Raw genomic sequence first — 22,017 nt, 5'->3', positions numbered from 1 at the left:
AGCCAAAACTCAAGGGAAGGGAGGCTGCGCCCGGCAGATCTCGCGAGGCTCGAAGAAGCGCCCCGCGAACCAGGAGCGGGGCGGGCTGACTGGAGAACCCTGGCGGGAGGGGGCATCATGGCGGCCCAGGCGCTGGCGCTGCTGAGGGAGGTTTCGCGGCTGGAGGCGCCGCTGGAGGAGCTGCGCGCTCTACAGTCGCTGCTGCAGTCGGTGCCGCTCAGCGAGCTCCGCGAACAAGCGGCGGAACTGCGCCTTGGTCCGCTCTTCTCCCTCCTCAACGAGAACCATCGGTGAGAGGACCCTGCAGCTTGAGCGGGGGAGAATGACACCCCTAAGTATGGAGCCGGGGATGGGGGGTGGTGACGGGGGAGGCTTTTCCCAGTCTCAGTGAAGGCTGAAAATAGATGAAATTTCAGAGAGGAAGGATCCAGCGCTGAGAGGCAAGAGACGGGGTTCAAGTCCAGGCTCTGAGGTGTGCCCCTGACCGTCGTTTGGACTCGCTGCCTTCATCCTTGAAATAGGAGGCGAAAGGCAGGGTGCCTATCTATAGGGAGGGCTCCTCCAACGCGTATCCAAGTCCTTGACTTTTTCTCTCCTCTTTAGCAGAGGTCCTATCCTGGCGGCTTGGTAGGCTCTGTCGATATTTTAAATTCACGTACCCTTGATCCAGTAATTCTTGTTACAGAAATTAACGTGCAGGTATACTCACACACAAAATGTACTGTATCTACAGGTTTATTCACAACAGAAGTTGACAGCAAAAAGCAAACAACTAGGAACAACCTGAATATTTATTAAAAGGAGATTCTTAAATTATGACATATGACATGGAACAGTATGCAGCTGTTAGAAAAATTGAGTAGATACATCTATCTCTCTATATACATGGACATAGATCCCTAATATATATTGCTGAATGAAAAAATTGTTGGAGTTTATAAATCCATTATATGTAATTTTTAAAAAAGAATTACAACCCTCTCACACCCACATGAACACTGGCCAGTGTAACATTAGAAATATCTGAAAGGTACATCAGAAGCTATTAATATGGAAATGGAACTTAGCGTGGTAGGAAGGCATTTTACTTTTAATTTTATGTACATCTGTAGTATTTGATTTTTAAATGCTTTGTATTTGATCATCTGATAACCTAAAAGACTTAAAATGTTTGTGATCCAGAAATTTAAAAGTGACCTTCTTTCTTGAAAAAAGAATGAATCACTGAGTCAAGACTGGATGATTTCAGAGGACTTTTTTGGCTCTGACCTTCTAAGAGGTCTCTCTTTTTCATTTGTGTTATGCTTCCATTAATTCTGTTAGTCAACATTATTTAGACCTGCTTATTAAATCCCTCTTATATGTCCGTTTTATTTCAGGCCCTCGTGTTCTCCCTCTTGCTAGACCTGTTGCCTTAGTTTGGTTTCTCAGTATCCCTGAGTTTACTTCTCTGGTGTGTTCTTCCAATGTTGCAACCACGGTGAACTTCTCAGGTTGTTTGACTCCCAGCTTTTCCATGGTTTCCCAGTGCCTTTGGTGTAAAAGTAGGACTTGTCAGTCTTGCATCTGGACCCCTACAGTTTATTTTCACCCTGCTTTTCCAGCCTCATCACTTTTCTCCACTCTACACATATTTCACCTGCTGCAGCTACCGTGTGGCGCTAATTACGTTTCCTTAAGCATGACTTGGCACTTTTCTAACTTTGTTTATGCCAGTCGTACTAACGGAAATACCTTCTTTCCTTCTCTCCAAATCTGTCCATCTTTTAGGGCCCAGATGAAGTGCCTTCCCCTCCAAAAAGTCTTTCTTGGTCACTCCAGTTATAGTGACAGACCTCAGATCTCCTTAAGGACATTATGATTATTTCTCTTAAGGATACTTGATATTTTTGCCTTATGTTGTAATTCCATATGTGTTTCATTCTAGTTTGTAAATTCTTTGACGACAGGGCCCATATTTTGTTCATCTCTGCATCCCTCCTAGGGTGCAGCACATAATATGATATGTGCCAAATAAAAGATGCATAAATTTTAGACAGCCCAACTAGTCCAGCCACTTTATATCATAGATGAAGAGACTTTCACTGGTCACACTGTAAGTTAACACCAGGAATGCAAATGGGACTGAAATGAAGTGGAGTTTGAAGAATAAGGTCTTCGGGGAAGGTAGTTTGCTGGAAGGAACAGTACTGTAGAAAACAGTGTCACTGGAAATTGGGTAGTAGATACCAAGTGCAACTGGTGGGAATAATTCTCTGTATATTGACTTGGCAATCTCTAGATATTTTTCTGTTTCTCTGGGCTATATATTGCTTCAGGATCTTTTCTCAGTTCAGTTCAGTTGCTCAGTCATGTCTGACCCATGGACTGCAGCACACTAGGCTTCCCTGTCCATCACCAACTCCCGGGGCTTGCTCAGACTCATGTCCATTGAGTTGGTGATGCCATCCAACCATCTCATCCTCTGTTGTCCCCTTCTCCCACTTTCAATCTTTCCCATTAACAGGGTCTTTTCCAGTGAGTCAGTTCTTCATATCAGATAGCCAAAAGAGTGCAGCTTCAGCATCAGTCCTTCCAATGAATATTTAGGACTCATTTCCTTTAGGATGGACTGGTTGGATCTCCTTGCAGTCCACGGAACTCTCAAGAGTATTCTCCAACACCACACATCAAAAGCATCAGTTCTTCCGTGTTCAGCTTTTTTTATAGTCCAACTCTCACATTCATACATGACTGCTAGAAAAACCATAGCTTTGATCAGATCGACTTTTGTCGGCAAACTAATGTCTCTGATTTTTAATATGCTGTCTAGGTTTGTCATAGCTTTTCTTCCAAGGAGCAAGCGTCTTTTAATTTCATGGCTGCAGTCACCATCTGCAGTGATTTTGGAGCCCAAGAAAATAAAGTCTGTCACTGTTTCCATTGTTCCCCCTCTATTTGCCAGGAAGTGATGGGACCGGATGCCATGATCTTAGTTTTTTTAATGTTGAGTTTTAAGCCAACCTTTTCACTCTCCTCTTTCATTTTCATCAACAGGTTTTTTAGTTCCTTTTCACTTTCTGCCATAAGGGTAGTGTCATCTGTATATCTGAGATTATTGATATTTCTCCCATCAATCTTGATTCCAGCTGGTGCTTCATCCAGCCAGGCATTCCTCATGATATACTCTGCATGTACTCATCTCATACTCTATCAAAGTAATGCTCAAAATTCTCTAAGCCAGGCTTCAACAGTACATGAACCATGAACTTCCAGATGTTCAAGCTGCATTTAGAAAAGACAGAGGAACCAGAGATCAAATTGCAAACATCTGCTGGATCATTGAAAAAGCAAGAGAGTTCCAGAAAAACATCTACTTCTGCCTTATTGACTATGCCAAAGCCTTTGACTGTGTGGATCAAAACAAACTGTGGAAAATTCTTCAAGAGATGGGAATACCAGACCACCTGACCTGCCTCCTGAGAAATCTATATGCAGGTCAGGAAGCAACAGTTAAAACTGGACATGGAACAACAGACTGGTTCCAAATAGGAAAAGGAGTACGTCAAGGCTGTATATTGTCACCCTGCTTTTTTAACTTATATGCAGAGTACATCATGAGAAACGCTGGGCTGGAAGAAGCATAAGCTGGAATCAAGATTGCTGGGAGAAATATCAATAACCTTAATATGCAGATGACACCACCCTTATGGCAGAAAGCAAAGAGGAACTAAAGAGCCTATTGATGAAAGTGAGAGAGGAGAGTGAAAAAGCTGACTTAAAGCTCAGCATTCAGAAAACTAAGATCATGGCATCCGGTCCCATCACTTCATGGCAAATAATGGGGAAACAATGCAAATAGTGACAGACTATTTTTGGGGGCTCCAAAATCACTGCAGATGGTGACTGTAGCCATGAAATTAAAAGATGCTTACTCCTTGGAAGGAAAGTTATGACCAACCTAGATAGCATATTCAAAAGCAGAGACATTACTTTGCCAACAAAGGTCCATCTAGTCAAGGCCATGGTTTTTCCAGTGGTCATGTATGGATGTGAGAGTTGGACTACAAAGAAACCTGAGCACCGAAGAATTGATGCTTTTGAACTGTGGTGTTGGAGAAGACTCTTGAGAGTCCCTTGGACTGCAAGCAGATCCAACCAGTCTGTCCTAAAGGAAATCAGTCCTGAATATTCATTGGAAGAACTGATGCTGAAGCTGAAACTCTAATACTTTGGCCACCTTATGCAAAGAACTGACTCATCGAAAAAGATCCTGATGCTGGGAAAGATTGAAGGCATGAGGAAAAGGGGACAACAGAGGATGAGGTGGTTGGATGACATCACGGACTCAATGGACATGAGTTTGAGAAAGCTCCGGGAGTTGGTGATGGACAGGGAAGCCTAGTGTGCTGCAGTCCATGGGGTCCCAAAGAGTCAGACACAACTGAGCAACTGAACTGAACTCTGCATATAAGTTAAATAAGCAGAGTGACAGTATACAGCCTTGTCATACTCCTTTCCCAGTTTTGAACGAGTCGGTTGTTCCATGTCCGGTTCTAACTGACCACAGGTAAGGTGCTCTGGTAGTCCCATCTCTCTAAGAATTTTCCATTCTTATGTGATCCACACAGTCAGAGGCTTAATCATAGAAACCTGTAGCCATTGGCAATCACTCTATTTCCCCCTCATATCCCTCCTCCAGCCCCTGGCAAGCAGGGTCTATGAACATTGGTGTACGGTTTTTGTGTGGACATACGTTTTGACTTATCTTGAGAATAAAAAAATTACCTACTCTCTTGGGCTTGATTGTGCAAAGTGCAGTCACCAAGTTGAAAGGATATGTTCATTTGCTTTGAATTGCTGTGTGTTGCTGTGCTCAGTCATGTCTGACTCTTTGCGACCCCAAGGACTCTAGCCCTCTAGGCTCCCCTGTCCGTGGAATTTTCCAGGCAAAAAAATTGGAGCAGGTCGCCTTTTCCTTCTCCAGGGGATCTTCCCAACCCGGGGACTGAACCCGTGTCTCTTGTGTCCCATGCATTGGCAGGCAGATTCTGTGCCATCTGTGGAGCCGTGTATTACTATATTGCTTAATTCCCTTTTACACAGGCACAGTTTAACTGTATACTCCTGTTAATAGTATATGAGTGCCCATTTATTTGTACGGCCTATTAAGAGACAAGGAAATTACTCGTGAAACACCTCTATCTGCATCTGGTGGTCATCAAGTTCTGCTTAATTTGCCTCCTTAATAGCTCTTGAATCTTTTCCCTCTTCTCCTTTCTCACTGTTACTTCCTCGTTTTTGCTCCTTTATCACCTCTCACCATCAAATAACTTCTAACTGAAAGTTTTTCTCTAAAACTGATGCAGTGATTTCTACAAGTCAGATCTCATTGTGTTCCTTCTCTGCCTTAAAACCACTTAATGGCTTTCCGTTGCTTTCTAGGAAAAGGCTAAATTCCATAGCAGCACGTGAAAGACCTATCAGAGCCCAGCTTCTGTGCATCTTTCCTGTTTCACTTTTTGTCATTCATCCTTCTCCCCACTTCTCTCCCACCCCATCATACCAAGTGACCTGTGGTTCCTTGAATGCATAACACTGTCTCATTCCTTTGTGTGTTCCTTTGTGCTCACACCCCCTTTGCCTGGAACACTTCTCTTAGATAACTCCCATGTTTTCTTAAGTTTCATTTAGGTGTTACCCTCTGGGAGGTCTTCCCTGAACCCCATCTTCTTTGCTGAGCTCCCTCAGCTTCCAGCCCTAACCTTTAGCCTTTATCTACCTGGATTATAGTTGCCTATTTTTCTGTGTCTTCCATTAAATGATCTCCTTGAGATCAGAGAATATATCTTAGCCTTAGAGAGTATATATATATCCCTTATGGCAGAAAGTGAAGAGGAACTAAAAAGCCTCTTGATGAAAGTGAAAGTAGAGAGTGAAAAAGTTGGCTTAAAGCTCAACATTCAGAAAACGAAGATAATGGCATCCGGTCCCATCACTTCATGGGAAATAGATGGGGAAACAGTGGAAACAGTATCAGACTTTATTTTTCTGGGCTCCAAAATCACTGCAGATGGTGACTGCAGCCATGAAATTAAAAGACGCTTCCTCCTTGGAAGGAAAGTTATGACCAACTTAGATAGCATATTCAAAAGCAGAGACATTACTTTGCCAACAAAGGTCCGTCTAGTCAAGGCTATGGTTTTTCCTGTGGTCATGTATGGATGTGAGAGTTGGACTGTGAAGAAGGCTGAGCGCCAAAGAATTGATGCTTTTGAACTGTGGTGTTGGAGAAGACTCTTGAGAGTCCCTTGGACTGCAAGGAGATCCAACCAGTCCATTCTGAAGGAGATCAGCCCTGGGATTTCTTTGGAGGGAATGATGCTAAAGCTGAAACTCCAGTACTTTGGCCACCTCATGCAAAGGGTTGACTCATTGGAAAAGACTCTGATGCTGGGAGGGATTGGGGGCAAGAGGAGAAGGGGACGATAGAGGATGAGATGGCTGGATGGCATCACTGACTTGATGGATGTGAGTCTCAGTGAACTCCGGGAGTTCACTGGTGAGGGACAGGGAGGCCTGGCGTGCTGTGATTCATGGGGTCGCAAAGAGTCGGACACGACTGAGCGACTGATCTGATCTGATCTGATATATCCCTAGCACAAACATAGTACATAATAGATACTTAGTAAATGTTGAATAAATTAGTAGAAGTGGTCTTGTCTCTGTGCGGAGGAGAGCCTTATTAAGCGTGGTGTCAGATATTAAGGTTGTTCAGTTCAGTCGCTCAGTCGTGTCCGACTCTTTGCGACCCCATGGACTGCAGCACACCAGGCTTCCCTGTCCATCACCAACTCCCGCAGCTTGCTCAAACTCATGTCTATTGAGTCGGTAATTCCATCCAACTATCTCATCCTCTGTCATCCCCTTCTCCTACCTGCAATCTTTCCCAGCATCAGGGTGTTTTCCAGTGAGTCAGGTCTTCACATCAGGTGGCCAAAGGATTGGAGCTTCAGCATCAGTCCTTCCAATGAATATTCAGGACTGATTTCCTTTAGCATGAGGTTGTTACTTCCTACCTGGTAGGACAGGAACTGATGAGATCTATGGTGTCTCCTTTAGGGAACAGACTACTTTGTGTGTATCCATTCTGGAGAGATTGCTGCAAGCTTTGGAGCCCGTTCATGTGGCCCGGAACCTCAGGGTTGACCTGCAGAGAGGACTGACTCACCCTAATGATTCTGTAAAAATCCTCACTCTGTCCCAGGTATGAATATTTCACTAGCACGTAATGGAATCAACATTTAGTGACCATCTGCCCTGGGCCAGGCTCTGTGCTGGGTGCCAGAGGCAGAGAGGTGAAGAAAATGCATGCTCTCTCTGTCTGTAAGAATTGTCTAGTCTAGTGTGTGTAGCTGATTATAAATGGGGAATGCAAGCTGAAGAGGTTCCAGTAAGCACCATCTGAATCAGTTTTTCGTCAAATATGGAGTTGCTTTTGTCAGACGTTTTACCATAAGATGTTAGTATATGGTAAAATGCCTGATACAAAAGCTATTAAATAAAGCCTGTTTCTCTCCTCCAAGGAGCCCCAAGTCTTAAAAAAAAGATTGCCATGGTAAGTCTTACTACAGTGGCATGAATGAAGTACTATTATAAAGGTCACTATTCCAACAAACTGACAGTAACTCTTACCAGCCTAGTAACCAAACTTGCTGCCGTTTGGGTGAAGAGCTGCTGCTGAGGATTATCGTGAAGGGACAGAAGCTGAGCAGTTAGTTATCCAAGAGATGTTCAGTTACTGTTTGTTCTTTTTTCCTCTAAAGTATTTATTCAGGAAAAGGGGAAGGTATCAAGTTACCCATTAACCATTTCCTTGCAGACACTCTGGCTTTACCTATTTAAGTTTCATTTAATCCTTATTATGATCCTGCAGCTAAGTGTTGCATTCCTATTTGACAGACAAAAAGTTAGGCTCAAAGAAGTTATTTAATCTGCTCTCTCGATTAACCACTGAAAGCCGACAGAACTCGGATTTGTACTGTGTTCACTCACTGAGGCGTCTCAAACCTCAACTCGCCTGTTTTGCTTTTTTCTTTCAAAGATGTGACTGTGCCATCTGTGTGTTTGACTTTAATGAATCTGAGTCATTTGGAATTTTTAATGACTCATGGCTATAGTCAGTAACTCCTAAAATAACTGTACACTAAGGAAATTTGACTGTCATGTGTTTCCATGTTGCCCAGCCTTGGAAGAGTATTTCTGATTGTTTTTTTCCTTTCAGGTTGGAAGGATTGTTGAAAATTCTGATGCTGTTACTGAGATTCTAAATAATGCTGAATTACTGAAACAAATTGTTTATTGTATTGGTGGAGAGAATCTGTCAGTAGCTAAAACGGTGAGTCAGCTACATGCAGTGACGATGTCCTAAAAAACAGAAAGGCCTTCTGGATTGAGAGGTGAAGGTTTAGAATTAATGATTTGTGTAACTGAATTTGCAACCTCGTATCGATGGGATCAAATAAATAAATGGTTGTCAAAAAAAAAAAAAAGCTAGTAAACCCCTTTTATTTCTAGAATACACATGTCTAAATTATCCATCAGAGAGCTTACATAAGTTATTTGGGTTGCTTGACAAGAAACTGTTTCTATTTTCTATTGAAAATACAGTGTATCTTTTCCAATGATAAGTAATTATACGTAAAATGTAGTGAATGCTCCTTGGATAAGGTGCATTCCATACACTAATTTTCACTTCAATCTTAGGAAGTAGAAAATACAGTTTGGCATTTTGACTACTTAAGAGATATTTTCTTTCCTTATAAGGCCATTAAATCCCTGTCAAGAATATCACTGACCCAAGCTGGATTGGAGGCTTTATTTGAAAGTAATCTGCTGGATGATTTGAAAAGTGTCATGAAAACAAATGACATTGTTCGGTATAGAGTGTATGAGGTAAGACTAAAAGCACACTCTCTGGTGCCTGTAGTTCAGAATGTGGTAGGGCTGACATAAAAAGGCAAGGTGGCTCATTTGATATGTATTTATTGAGTCTATAGTCTGTGTTAGGTCCTATACTGGGCGCTAGCAATGTAGAGGTGAACTCCCAGCCTAGTGTGTGAGACAGTCACATAAAAAATATTTACATCGCCTGCAATGTTGGAGACCTGGGTTCTATCCCTGGGTTGGGAAGATCCCCTGGAGAAGGGAAAGGCTACCCACTCCAGTATTCTGGCCTGGAGAATTCCATGGACTGTATAGTCCATGGGTCACAAAGAGTCGAACACGACTGAGCATCTTTCACTTTCACTAAGTACTATTGATGTGATAGAGGAGATACCTTTGAAATTACACTTTGAAAAAATTAGTGTACTAGTGGTAATAAGAAGAAGCTTTGCACTGAGCAGTGTGCTAAATCCTCTCATCTATATTGTCTTCAATTCTCACAGTAAACTCTATACTTCATTATCATTAATCTCGCTATTAATGGAGTCATTTACCCAAGACCATTCAGTTAGTAGACTGTGTATTCAAAATGAACCTTCTATAGTCTAACTCCCTCTTCAGAACAGTCTTTGCATGTCTTAACAGGTAAGAATCTTAGTTTTCCTTCTTTTTATATAGCCATTTCTTCTTGGTGTCCTGAGTCCTTAACCTCTATTGAACTTTTAATTGTTGGGGTTTGTGAAGGCAAGCTAGGCTGTGCCCATGTTCAAAACAAAGCCCTGATTCTGTCCATTCACCTCAGAGACACAGCAGCAACAAATCGACCCTGTCTCACAGTCCACACAGCTGGATGTTGGACCTCCAGCTCATTCTCTGAGGCCATCTCCTCCATACCACATATCCATTCAGTCATCACACTGCGTCAGTTTTAGTCAAACCCATGCACTTCTCTTCGTTGGTGTAGCTGCCACAGCCCCGGTCTTAAGCTCTCAGTGTCTGTCACCTGGAGCACTGGATTTTCACCCAAACAGGTCTGCCGGTTTGTTTTGTCACTGCTAGTCTGTTGCCACGTATAGTCAGAATGACCTTTTAAAAGTCGAAATCCGATTCTGTCGTTCCTCTGCTTAAAACCCTTGGTGTCCTAGATCTCTCGCTGAGCGCTCAGAACATGCTTATTGAATGAGTAAGGGAATTACTGACGGATAGAATACATGAACGAATGAATGATTTTTACAATCTGTTTGTTGTTGCCGACAGGGGCTTTTGTCCCAATTAATGGTTTCTTTTTGAAAAAGTCAAGATATGCCCAGGTATATGGAGTGTTTCTGTGCCAGAGTAATTTCTTATGAGTTCAACAAAGTTGTCCTACTTGTGGAGACAAATTACGGATTTTTAAAAATTCAGTTGTATTAAGTATAGATGTAATTTGTGCCAGTGTATAATATACTTCCTAGCCCTGCATTTAACTTAAATGCCATCTAACAAACAAGTTTGGTGCTCTTTTCACCTTTCTGCCTTTTCTGTTCTTTCTCTCAGCTGATTGTGGAGATCTCTTCTGTGTCACCAGAGTCTCTGAACTGCTGTACCACCAGTGGGTTGGTAACCCAGCTCCTCCGAGAACTGACTGGTGAGGATGTGCTGGTCAGGTATGTTGATGGAGGAAGTTCTTAAAGCAGAATGTCCTCTTCTGGAGGGCCAGGAGACAACCTCAGGACTTAGCATGACCTCCCCTGCCTGGATCCTATGCTCAGGTTGCAGTCTCCTGACTGATGTATGTCCTGAAGGAGGGGCGTTTAGAACACGGCTGACCTTACGCAATCACAACATACTGGAACTTAGCAAAGCCGTTCATGACAGTTTAGCTCCTTTTGAATGACTGTTCCCTGTCCTTAGGCCTGTGTGCGCTTTAGAAGGTGCCAACCACATGGCAACTGTCATTTTGTATTGCTTAACATGTTAGCATGCACATGGGTGTGTGTGTGTGTGTGTGTGTGCACGAGCATGCACGCATATATGGTGGTTCAGTCACTAAGTTGTGTCCCACTCTTTTGTGACCCCATGGACTATAGCCTTCCAGGCTCCTCTGTCCATGGAATTTCCCAGGCAAGAACACTGGCGTGGGTTGCCATTTCCTTCTCCATGGGATCTTCCCGATCCAGGGACTGAACCTGAGTCTCCTGCATTGATGGGTGAATTCTTAACCACCGTACCACCAGGGAAAGTAAAGTGAAAGTCACTCAGTTGTGTCTGATTCTTGGTAACCCCATGGACTATAGTCCACTAGGCTTCTCTGTCCATTGAATTCTCCAGACAAGAATATTGGAGTGGGTAGCCACATCTTTCTCCAGGGATCTTCCCGACCCAGGGATCGAACCCAGATTTTTTGCATTGCAGGTAGATTCTTTACTGTCTGGGCCACCAGGGACTCCATGTGCATGTCTATATATTTTCTTTGTTTGTTTGCCTCTTTTGGCCATGCTGTGCAGCTCGTGGAATCTCAGTTACCTGACCAGGGATTGAACCCAGGCCCTAGGCTGTGAAAGTGCTGACTCGTAACTACTGGACTAACAGAGAATTCCCGACACGCATATGTTTTGATATTGTTAAGTAATAGCACTACAGCATGACAGAATAAAACTTGGGACTCTTAAAAATGAGGGAGAGACTTGGTTTGCATGCATCTCTACTACTTAGTAGCTGTTCGACCTTAGATTATTGTAACCTTTCTGGACCTGAGTTTTCCTCATCTCCTTGATGACAACAACATGTATGCCAGCAAATTTGGAAAACTCAGCAGTGGCCACAGGACTGGAAAAGGTCAGTTTTCATTCCAATCCCAAAGAAAGGCAATGCCAAAGAATGCTCAAACTACCGCACAATTGCACTCATCTCACACGCTAGCAAAGTAATGCCCAAAAATTCTCCAAGCCAGGCTTCAGCAATACGTGAACTATGAACTTCCAGATGTTCAGTTCAGTCGCTCAGTCATGTCCGACTCTTTGCGACCCCATGAATTGCAGCACGCCAGGCCTCCCTGTCCACCACCAACTCCCGGAGTTCACTCAAACTCAACATCCATCAAGTCGGTGATGCCATCCAGCCATCTCATCCTCTTTTGTCCCCTTCTCCTCCTGCCCCCAATCCCTCCCAGCATCAGAGTCTTTTCCATTGAGTCAACTCTTTGCATGAGGTGGCCAAAGTACTGGAGCTTCAGCCTTAGCATCATTCCTTGCAAAGAACAAGCTGGTTTCAAAAAAGGAAGAGGAACCAGAGATCAAATTGCCAACATCTGATGGATCATCGAAAAAGCAAGAGAGTTGCAGAAAAATATCTATTTCTGCCTTATTGACTATGCCAAAGCCTTTGACTGTGTGGATCACAATAAACTGTGAAAAATTCTGAAAGAGATGGGAATACCAGACCACCTGACCTGACTCTTGAGAAACCTGTATGCAGGTCAGGAAGCAACAGTTAAAACTGGACATGGAACAACAGATTGGTTCCAAATAGGAAAAGGAGTACGTCAAGGCTGTATATTGTCACCCTGCTTATTTAACTTATATTCAGACTGCATCATGAGAAATGCTGGGCTGGAGGAAGCACAAGCTGGAATCGAGATTGCCGGGAGAAATATCAATAACCTCAGATATGCAGATGACACTACCCTCATGGCAGAAAGTGAAGAAGAACTAAAGAGCCTCTTGATGAAAGTGAAAGAGGAGAGTGAAAAAGCTGGCTTAAAGCTCAACATTCAGAAAACGAAGATCATGGCATCTGGTCCCATCACTTCATGGCAAATAAATGGGGAAACAGTGGAAACAGTGGCTGAATCTTTGTTTGGGTTCCAGAATCACTGCAGATGGTGACTGCAGCCATGAAATTAAAAGACGCTTACTCCTTGGAAGAAAAGTTATAAACAACCTAGACAGCATATTAAAAAGCAGAGATATTACTTTGTCAACAAAGGTTTGTCTAGTAGTCAAGGCTATGGTTTTTCCAGTGGTCATGTATGGATGTGAGAGTTGGACTATAAAGAAAGCTGATTACCGAAGAATTGATGCTTTTGAACTGTGGTGTTGGAGAAGACTCTTGAGAGTCCCTTGGACTGCAAGGAGATCCAACCAGTCCATCCTAAAGGAGATCAGTCCTGAGTGTTCATTGGAAGGACTGATGTTGAAGCTGAAACTCAATACCTTGGCTGCCTCATGCGAAGAGCTGACCCATTTGAAAAGACTGATGCTGGGAAAGATTGAGGGCAGGAGGAGAAGGGGACGACAGAGGATGAGATGGTTGGATGGCATCACTGACTCAATGGACATGAGTTTGGGTAGACTCCAGGAGTTGGTGATGGACAGGAAGGCCTGGCGTGCTGCAGTCCATGGGGTCGCAAAGAGTCGGACACGACTGAGTGAACTGAACTGAACTTGATGACAACTCTGTAAATGTTGTCATTTACAACATTAAATGTCAATGACAACTCTGAAAATGAGGATTAAGTGAATTAACCATAGAGACCAGTACAATGGCTGATACAGGCTCTATATTGAGAAATGTTAATTCCAGTCTCTATTCCCAGCTCCCTACTCCTCCCTGAGTCCCCTTTGATATCTGCCAAGTGTTGCCTTGGATAGTCCACAGTTTACCAGTACCTCCTCACTCTTAAACACTTGGTTTGTTTCAAATATTTTGCTATTATAAGAGTACTATAGTTACCTTTGTGTACACAAGACTTTGTTTTCCTTTTCTTAAATGATTTTCTGATTGTCCTCTGTTCTTTAAACGTGACTGAATTTGTTAAACTCACATGTATAAGCCAGTCCTCAGTTAACCCTGTCTCAAAGCATTGGAGTTACATTGTTTCAGAGCTTTCACAATAAGGAAATTATTTTGTTAAGTTTCTTTAACTTAGTATCAGAGTTAGTGACATAGGAAAAAAACTTGCAAGTAGTCAGTTAATATACCTTAGGATCAGCTATAAAAATACTTGTTTTAGTTAATTGAGGAAATTCGTTCATGGTTAGGCTTTAAATGATACCAAAGAATTATTTTTTAAATATGTGGTAGAGGTAATTGTGTTAAAAAAAAGTCATGTTTGACATTTCAAAGTAAAATACAGGTTTAGAAACTCTTTGAGGAGGGTTGTGTCATAATGGAAACAAGCAGCAGCTGTGGGCCTTGAATCAGAAGAGCTCGGTTTGAGTCATAACTGTCTTGGCAAAACAGTACGATTGTGATTCTGGACAAGTTACAATTTTCTCATCCTTCTGTCCTCATCTGAAAAGGAGATCCAGGATCATTGACCTTTCACGTTTGGTGGGAAGAATTAAATAACCTGTATGAAAACAGTTTATAAACTGTCAGTCACATGCAAAACCTTGGCATTTCAGAGCCACCTGTATAGAAATGGTGACATCGCTGGCCTGTACTCATCATGGACGACAGTACCTTGCTCAAGAAGGAGTCATTGATCAGATTTCTAACATAATTGTTGGGGCAGATGCAGACCCTTTCTCTAGCTTCTATTTGCCAGGTAAGAAATACTTGTGGAAATGACAGCCTGTGTTTTGATTCAGAATTAATCTTTGACAGGGGAAGCCAAGAATTGTTTTCTTTAGAGCCAGTTTCCTCTAAATGATGCCCACGGGCCCTTAATGAAGTGGAATTTATTGCTCTGGGAGCCACATGCTGCTGATTCTGATTTTCTAGAAATGTTGCTATTTAGAGCATTAGGATGTTTCCCTTGACCCTCAGCCAAAAGAGTCATAAATAAAACTACCAGATTGACATTTAGAGTATGTTTCACAGATTTGTCAAAGCTTGAGTTGAAGTCTTTAATATAGAATTGTTCTAGTCATTCTATTGTAGGACATGGTTGGTTACTTTTTCTTGAGCACGTTCAGAAATTGAAGGTTTATTTTAGAGAGCCTTGCTTATTTCATTGATGAACATCTCTGTTTAAAATTTTCTTCCTGAAAATGACTCCAGACTTGCCTTCCTCTGATTCCACGGGTCCTCGTTCTCTCTTCTCCTTTTTTTCCGATGACAGTGCTTCAGTGTTCAGACTCAGATCAGCTGACACCCTGGGTCTCTGTTCCGTCAGGACCCCACAGATCCTTCAGTATCTTCTCGTGGCCTGTCTGATTTCTGGGCAGCACAGCACCATAACCTTTCTCCGCTTTCTGGCCTGAAGGTTGTTACTGTCCTGAGAAAATGTGGGGCCCACAATCTGTGTTGTCTTCTTTCTCTATTAAAATACATTCTTCTAAATATCTTCAGGGTTTGTGAAGTTCTTTGGAAACCTGGCCATAATGGATAGTCCTCAACAGATCTGTGAGCGTTATCCTATCTTTATGGAAAAGGTCTTTGAAATGACAGAAAGTCAAGACCCCACCATGATTGGTGTAGCAGTGGACACGATTGGAATTCTGGGATCCAATGTTGAAGGAAAACAAGTTTTACAGAAAACAGGTTGGTATGACTTGTTTTGGTTTTCTTTAAGGCGCTCTTTTTTTAAAAATAAGAATTATTTGCTGCTATGCTTAAGTTCGTTGTAGAAGCTGCTTTTATAGGACAGTCTTCTTACCATGACCTGCGACTAACCCCTAAAAAGTCTCATAATTATTACTGAATTTTTTTTTTAGCTTGGCTGGATCAAATACTGTTTCCCTTCTACATCTTCTTAAGTAGTATTCATGGTACAGAGACTGTAGTCTGGAGTCAGAAAGACTTGGCTTTATGTCCCAGTTCTAACATTGACGTAGCTTTTTCAGCTTCTCGTACTCACTTCACTGTTCGCGGCTTCATTTTCCTCATATATAAAAACAGCATAACAGCTGTTAATATTTCTCAGGGTTGTTCATATTTAATGAAAAGACACGTTTGTTTAATATTTATATGTCAAGGAAGGTAAACAAAAATATGTTACAAGATTTTATGCCAAGAGTGATACTTTCTTGGCACATCCCTGGGTGTCTTGCAGGTACTGTGAATTCCACACACACAAAAGATGCACAACACTGTTAAAGCCCTTGTGAAATAGATGTTAAAAATTATTAGTACATGTGCTGTTGTGTTTCATAGCTAGTATCCATGTTATATGTCCTTTTCTAGGTGCTTGTACCTGTAACATACAATCCTGCTACAATAGTGCAGAGAACACACTGCTGTCACTCTCATTTTACAGATAAAGTAGCTGAAACTCAGAGAAGTTGAGAAAAGTTTTTCAGATCATTCAGATTGTGGGGCAGCTGCTACTCAAATCCAGGTCCATTGATCCCAGATCTCTGTACTTTTATTGCATTATGAGATCTCATTGTTCACTTAACACCCATTAGGATGGCTATTGTATTGTTGTTTTTTTAAACAAAATGAGTATTGACAAAATACCAAGGATGTGAAAAATGGGAAGCGTGTGCACATCTGGTGGGAATATAGAATGGTGCAGCTGCTGTGGAAACTATGGTGGTTCCTCAGAAAACTAAACCTGGAATTACCATATGACCCAGCGATGCCACTTCTAGGTATATACACCCAAAAGAATTGAGAGCAGGGACTTAAATAGATACACCTGTGCTCATTAATAGCATTGCTCACAGTAACCACAAAGGGTAGAAACAAGGCACTGATGAATGAGCAAATAAACAGACGTGGTGCATACACATCCAAAGGAGAGTCATTCAGTCTTTAAGAGGAATGCAGTTCTGACACCTACTGCAGCACGGGGAACCTTGAAGATACAGTGCTGAGTGAAATAAGCCAGCACAAAAGACAAATTCTGTGTGATTCCACTTACACAGCGTACCTGGAATAGTCAGATCACAGAGACAGAAAGTGGAATAGTGGTTACCAGGGGACATGGGGCAGCGGGGAAAGGGAAGTTGTTATTTAATGAGTGCAGTTTGAGGTGATAATAAAGCTCTAGAGGTGGGTGGGATAATGGTTGCACAACAATGTGAATGTATCCTTTTAAAAATGGATAAAGTGATAAATTTTACGTTACATGTATTTTACCACAATAAAAAGTATCTTGTTTTTCTTCACAGGAACTCGCTTTGAACGCTTGCTCATGAAAATAGGATATCAAGCAAAGAATGCCTCAACAGAGCTCAAGATTAGATGTTTGGATGCGTTGTCATCTCTTTTTTACTTACCAGTAAGTGGTTTGGGAAATTAACAAAGGACAGTGGAATATTTGGGGGAGAATGAATCTGTATAATACTAGTTAACTTACTCTAAATTTCGACCAAATAAATGCCATCTTTCTCACTCTTACTGAAAGAAGATATCCTTCATTATATGACTAGTGACATTTTTTAAGTTAAAGTGGAATCATAGAGTATTAGAGCTGGAGAGGACCCTAGAGATTGCTTAATCAACCCCATCAAAACAAAATTAAAAAGCAAGCCAAAACAAATCTGGGGAAGTCAGGGCTGTGTTTGGGGAAGAGTGCTCCAGACTTGGCGGAGACCACACAGCTGGTTAATGGCAGGGTGTGATCTGAACCCAGGTTTCCTCACTTCCTAATGTCTTGAGATTTTCCTTTTGTTTCATGTAGCCTGAGCAGCAGACTGACGACCTCCTGAGGATGACAGAGTCCTGGTTTTCTTCTTTATCTCGGGACCCACTGGAGCTCTTCCGTGGCATCAGTAATCAACCCTTTCCTGAACTACACTGTGCTGCCTTAAAAGTGTTTACGGTAGGCAGCCTCTTCTTTTCCAGAGGCCCTTCTGGGACTCTGCTCCTTCAACACTTGAGTACTTACAGTAAGCCCATAAGTTTCTGCCCCCTGCTGTTAGCGCAGACTAATGAGGGAGACAAATGTGTGAACAGATGGTTTCGGTGAAAGCTATTAGGTGCTGTGGCAAATGTTTGGGGGTGCTCAGGGATCACAGAATTAACTCCAGATTCCTTACCTGCCATCAAGCAAGCCCTTACTGTCCTAGCCCTGGTCTTCCCACAGCCTAATTTCCTGCCATTCCCTTTTGGTCCTGGATGCTCTGGTGACAAAGAGACTGCTCCCATCATATCTCTGGACCTTCATGTGTTCTCTGCTGCTGCTGCTGCTAAGTCGCTTCAGTCGTGTCCGACTCTGTGCGACCCCAGAGACGGCAGCCCACCAGGCTCCCCCGTCCCTGGGATTCTCCAGGCAAGAACACTGGAGTGGGTTGCCATTTCCTTCTCCAATGCATGAAGTAAAAAGTGAAAGTGAAGTCACTCAGTCGTGTCCGACCCTTAGCGACCCCATGGACTGCAGCCCAGCAGGCTCCTCCGTCCACGGGTTTTCCAGGCAGGAGTGCTGGGGTGGGCGCCATCGCCTTCTCCACATTCTCTGCAGGCAGCACTCTTCCCTGACTCTGCTTGTTAACTTCTATTTATTCTTCCAAGGGCTAGCTCAGATATCTTTTCAGCAAGCTTTGCCCAAACTCATAAGGTTGACTTCAGCAGTGCTGACTTTCCTACTTTGCATTTCCTAATTTATTCAGCAAATATTTATTGAGCTTCTGTGTTAGGTTCTGGGAATGTAACAGTGAACAAAATAGACAAGGCCTTCCTTTCGTGTAGCTCCCTGTCTGTGGAGGGACCTGGGCAGTAAATACATAGTTAATTGTAATAGTTGTGGTGAGGGTTATGCCTCTGTGTTTTATTTATTACACTTGTTGAAAATGTTTATTTGTTGACCTGTTAACAGAGTTTATTGAAAAATAGGAACCATATCTGATTTAACTTTGTAGCTTCAGCACTTACTGTGGTTCCCTGGGCTGGTGGAAATGTGGTAATACGCCCTTTAGTAATCTTATCAATGGCATCTCAGGTAGCATGCTTGGCCTGGAGAGGGAAGGAATAGGAGAGGTGGCGGCCAGACAGGGAAGGCGTCCTCTAGGATGTGAGACAGTCTGCGTCTTGAAGAACACAGAATACCTGCCAGCTTCAAGAATGCCGTTTTTAGACTGTTTCACTCTTGTTAGTAGCCACTGTGATGGGCACTTTGGCTCTTGCACTGGTATTCTTGTTTTAGTCCCTAAGTCGCGTTTGGCTCTTTTGTGACCCCGTGGATTGTAACTCGCCAGGCCCCTCTGTCCATGGGATTCTCCAGGCCAGAAAACTGAAGCGGGTTGCCACTTCTTTTTCTAGGGGATCTTCCCCACCCAGGGATCTAACCCACATCTCCTTCATTGATGGAGCCACCTGGGAAGCCCAGTCTCTTTATTGCTTTATTTTCCCCTAGTCTTCTACCTTATGCTTCACTTATTCAGCCATAGTTGTAGAAATAATTTTTGATTTACTGGTTGGGGCAGCTGTTTTTATTTCAAACCCCCCTATCCTCAAATATTGTTGAAGAGGCTGATGATTCTCACACTGAAAGGTTTGTTGTGATGCAGAGTCTCAGCCAGCGGCTCTGGGACACAGCCTGAGATCCTCAGTTTCTAACAAGTTCCCAGCTGATGCTGATGCTGATGGGCTGCGGAGCACCTTTTGAAGGGAAGAGACAGGCTGTAAACTTGATTGCTCCTTGTTAAAATATAGTAGTGAGGTTTTAAAAAACATTTTTAATTATAAAAATTGCTTATTCTTTACTTTTAAATTTGGAAAAGATTGAGAAGTAGCAGGTTTTTAAAGCACACAGCACACCTGTTTGGTGTGCTTTGTCTCAGTGCTGGTGTCAGCGTTGGTGTTAGAGTCTGTCTGTGTATTGGGGATACGTTGAGACGCACGGTCACACCTTGCTGCCGCGGCCTGACTCACTTCCGCTGCCTCTCGTTCTCAGTGTTTGCACTGTCATGAGTTCAGGGTTTACAAGTGTGTGTGTGATTTCATACTTTTACTGCTTATGCATATATCCTTAAAATACAGTATTTCAAATATTCTTGAACTTTACAAATGCTATCATGCTCTTCATATCATTCTGCAACTTGCTTTTTCTCTTTAGCATTGTTTTTAAGATTTGTCTGTACTAAAAGAGGCAGTTGGAAAGTCATCAGCATTTCATTGTGTAACCGCAATGTGTCATTCTCCAGTAAATGAAGATTTAGATAGCATCTATCACAAATGATGCTACAATGAACATTCTCAAAAATACACTCTTATGCACGTGAATGAGTTTCTTTAGGGTAGTCTTTTCTTCTCTAGTCTTTAATTTTTCCATCGTTGTAATTATGCCATGTGTGTAATTTGGATCTATTTTTTTCATATAACAGATTTACCTATCTTTATAAACATTATTCTTAATATATACTTAATTTTTAATTTTTTATTGCTAGATACCATAATTTACTAACCCATCTTCCCACTATAAGGGATTTATAGTGTACCTTTCACACTGTAATGAGCATGTTTGTATACAAAACTTTAAAAAATATTTTGAGTATTTTCTTAAGTTAGAGTTTTAGGAGGAATTTACTTAGGTAAAAAGTAACATTTTTAATGTTTGTGTTACCAGATTTTTTTCTAAGGTTTGTGCCATTCCATTAACACACCTAACTTCTTAAGGCTCAGAGGAATTGTGTTCTTTTCCCCCTTCCATTTCAGGCCATTGCAAACCAACCCTGGGCTCAGAAGCTTATGTTTAACAGTCCAGGTTTTGTAGAGTATGTGATGGATCGGTCCGTGGAGCATGACAAAGCTTCAAAGGATGCTAAGTATGAACTGGTGAAAGCACTTGCCAATTCCAAGACAATTGCAGAAATCTTTGGGAACCCAAATTACTTGAGGCTCAGAACTTACCTGAGTGAAGGTCCGTACTACGTGAAACCTATTTCCACAACAGCAGTGGAAGGAGCAGAATGACTTCTTCCAGAGCCTAGACCCTTTATTGACCAAAATTTCTCCTAAGGCATTTGACTCCATCTGTATTCTTCAAAACAGAGCTGCTCCCGCCCCCCAGAACTATCATGGAGTGTCTAATGTAACTTTATCACCCACATTTGTTGTCTTTCCGCGTTGAAACTCAATGTAAAACCAGGAAAGCAGGCAGACTTAGTCATAATTGAACCAGATGTTTCTCAGATTCCTTTTACTGCCTTAGTCTCTGCAAGAAGATGGAAGTTTTGTTCTCCTCCCAAAGAAATTTCATGGACTTACTCTCTGTCTTATTTTAAAATTCACTTTAACTAAAATGGAACCAAATTGCTTCTGAATTCTTTTCATCCCTGCCCCCTCACCTTTTTTCGGGTTTTTTTTTGGGGGAGAGAGGGTTCCTTTTCTCCCTACTGATTCTACTTTCAAAGTCTTGGATATTTAATGTTCTTTGAAAAACAAGTAATATGCAATCTTAAAATTATGTTCCCTATACTAAGAATAAATTCTTTTAATAAGATCTCTTGATTTTTTGTTACTATTATTCCTTTGAAAAATAAAAAATACATCTTTTGAAGATGTTTCTAGTGTTCCTTGATGCCCTTTTTGCTGTTTATCAATGCATTTTACTCCGTTGTGGTTTTGGGCGGGAGGGAGTGATAACATGCTAAACTGGAAAGGTCCCCAAACTATCATCTTAGTTATTGGTGGTCCTCGTTGTTGAGACCTTTAATTTATGAGGTTCAGGTCAATATTGAATTGATCAAAGAGAGGGAAACTGACTCCTAATAACCAGGGTCAGAGTGGAAGGCTCCCTTTGCCTAAACCAGGATACTGTCTCGCTGATTAACAAAGGATGCACTTGTTTTTCATTGACAAAAAATGTTCCCACCTGTTTTATAGTGTTCTGCTCTCTAAATGGCAAAGCAGTCACCAGTCCAGAGGTTTTTATGTGAATATGTTATCGGAGTGTGATGGTTCAGAATGTAGAAATAGGTTTCTTTCAAGCCATGGTGACATAGATAAACCAGCCCTGCTCTGTTACAAAATGATTCTCAAGTGACTGGAATTTTCTTGTCCCAGATTAGTTATCTGTCTTCCACCATCTCTGGTGTCCCTTAGTTCCGTTTGTCCACGCTCCCATACTGGCCATTTTCCTGCTGCTAATACCACGAAATTCCTGCTGTTTTAAGCCACCTAGTTTGTTGCATTCTGTTAGCACCTCTAGGAAACTAACAGAGTACATGGTTGTTGTTTAGTCGCTAAGTCATGTCCAACTCTTGGCAGCCCTGTGGACTG

General features: G+C 42.1%; 1 protein-coding gene across 1 annotated transcript; it reads left to right on the top strand.

Moving 5' to 3' along the window:
* The first annotated feature begins 47 nt into the window (after positions 1 to 47).
* Positions 48 to 21,295, top strand: PSMD5 (proteasome 26S subunit, non-ATPase 5). The gene is made up of 10 exons (XM_019966838.2): positions 48 to 290; positions 7,102 to 7,246; positions 8,264 to 8,377; positions 8,806 to 8,934; positions 10,462 to 10,571; positions 14,313 to 14,455; positions 15,202 to 15,393; positions 16,968 to 17,077; positions 17,480 to 17,620; positions 20,452 to 21,295. Exons 1-10 carry the CDS (start codon positions 118 to 120, stop codon positions 20,707 to 20,709), a joined length of 1,515 nt encoding a protein of 504 aa, XP_019822397.1. The 5' UTR covers positions 48 to 117; the 3' UTR covers positions 20,710 to 21,295.
* Positions 21,296 to 22,017: the final 722 nt, after the last annotated feature.

The sequence above is a fragment of the Bos indicus genome, chromosome 8 (genome assembly GCF_029378745.1).
Source record: "Bos indicus isolate NIAB-ARS_2022 breed Sahiwal x Tharparkar chromosome 8, NIAB-ARS_B.indTharparkar_mat_pri_1.0, whole genome shotgun sequence".
NCBI lineage: Eukaryota > Metazoa > Chordata > Mammalia > Artiodactyla > Bovidae > Bos > Bos indicus.
The sequence above is the reverse complement of the archived record's forward strand: the minus strand, read 5'-3'. Positions and strand labels throughout refer to the sequence as shown.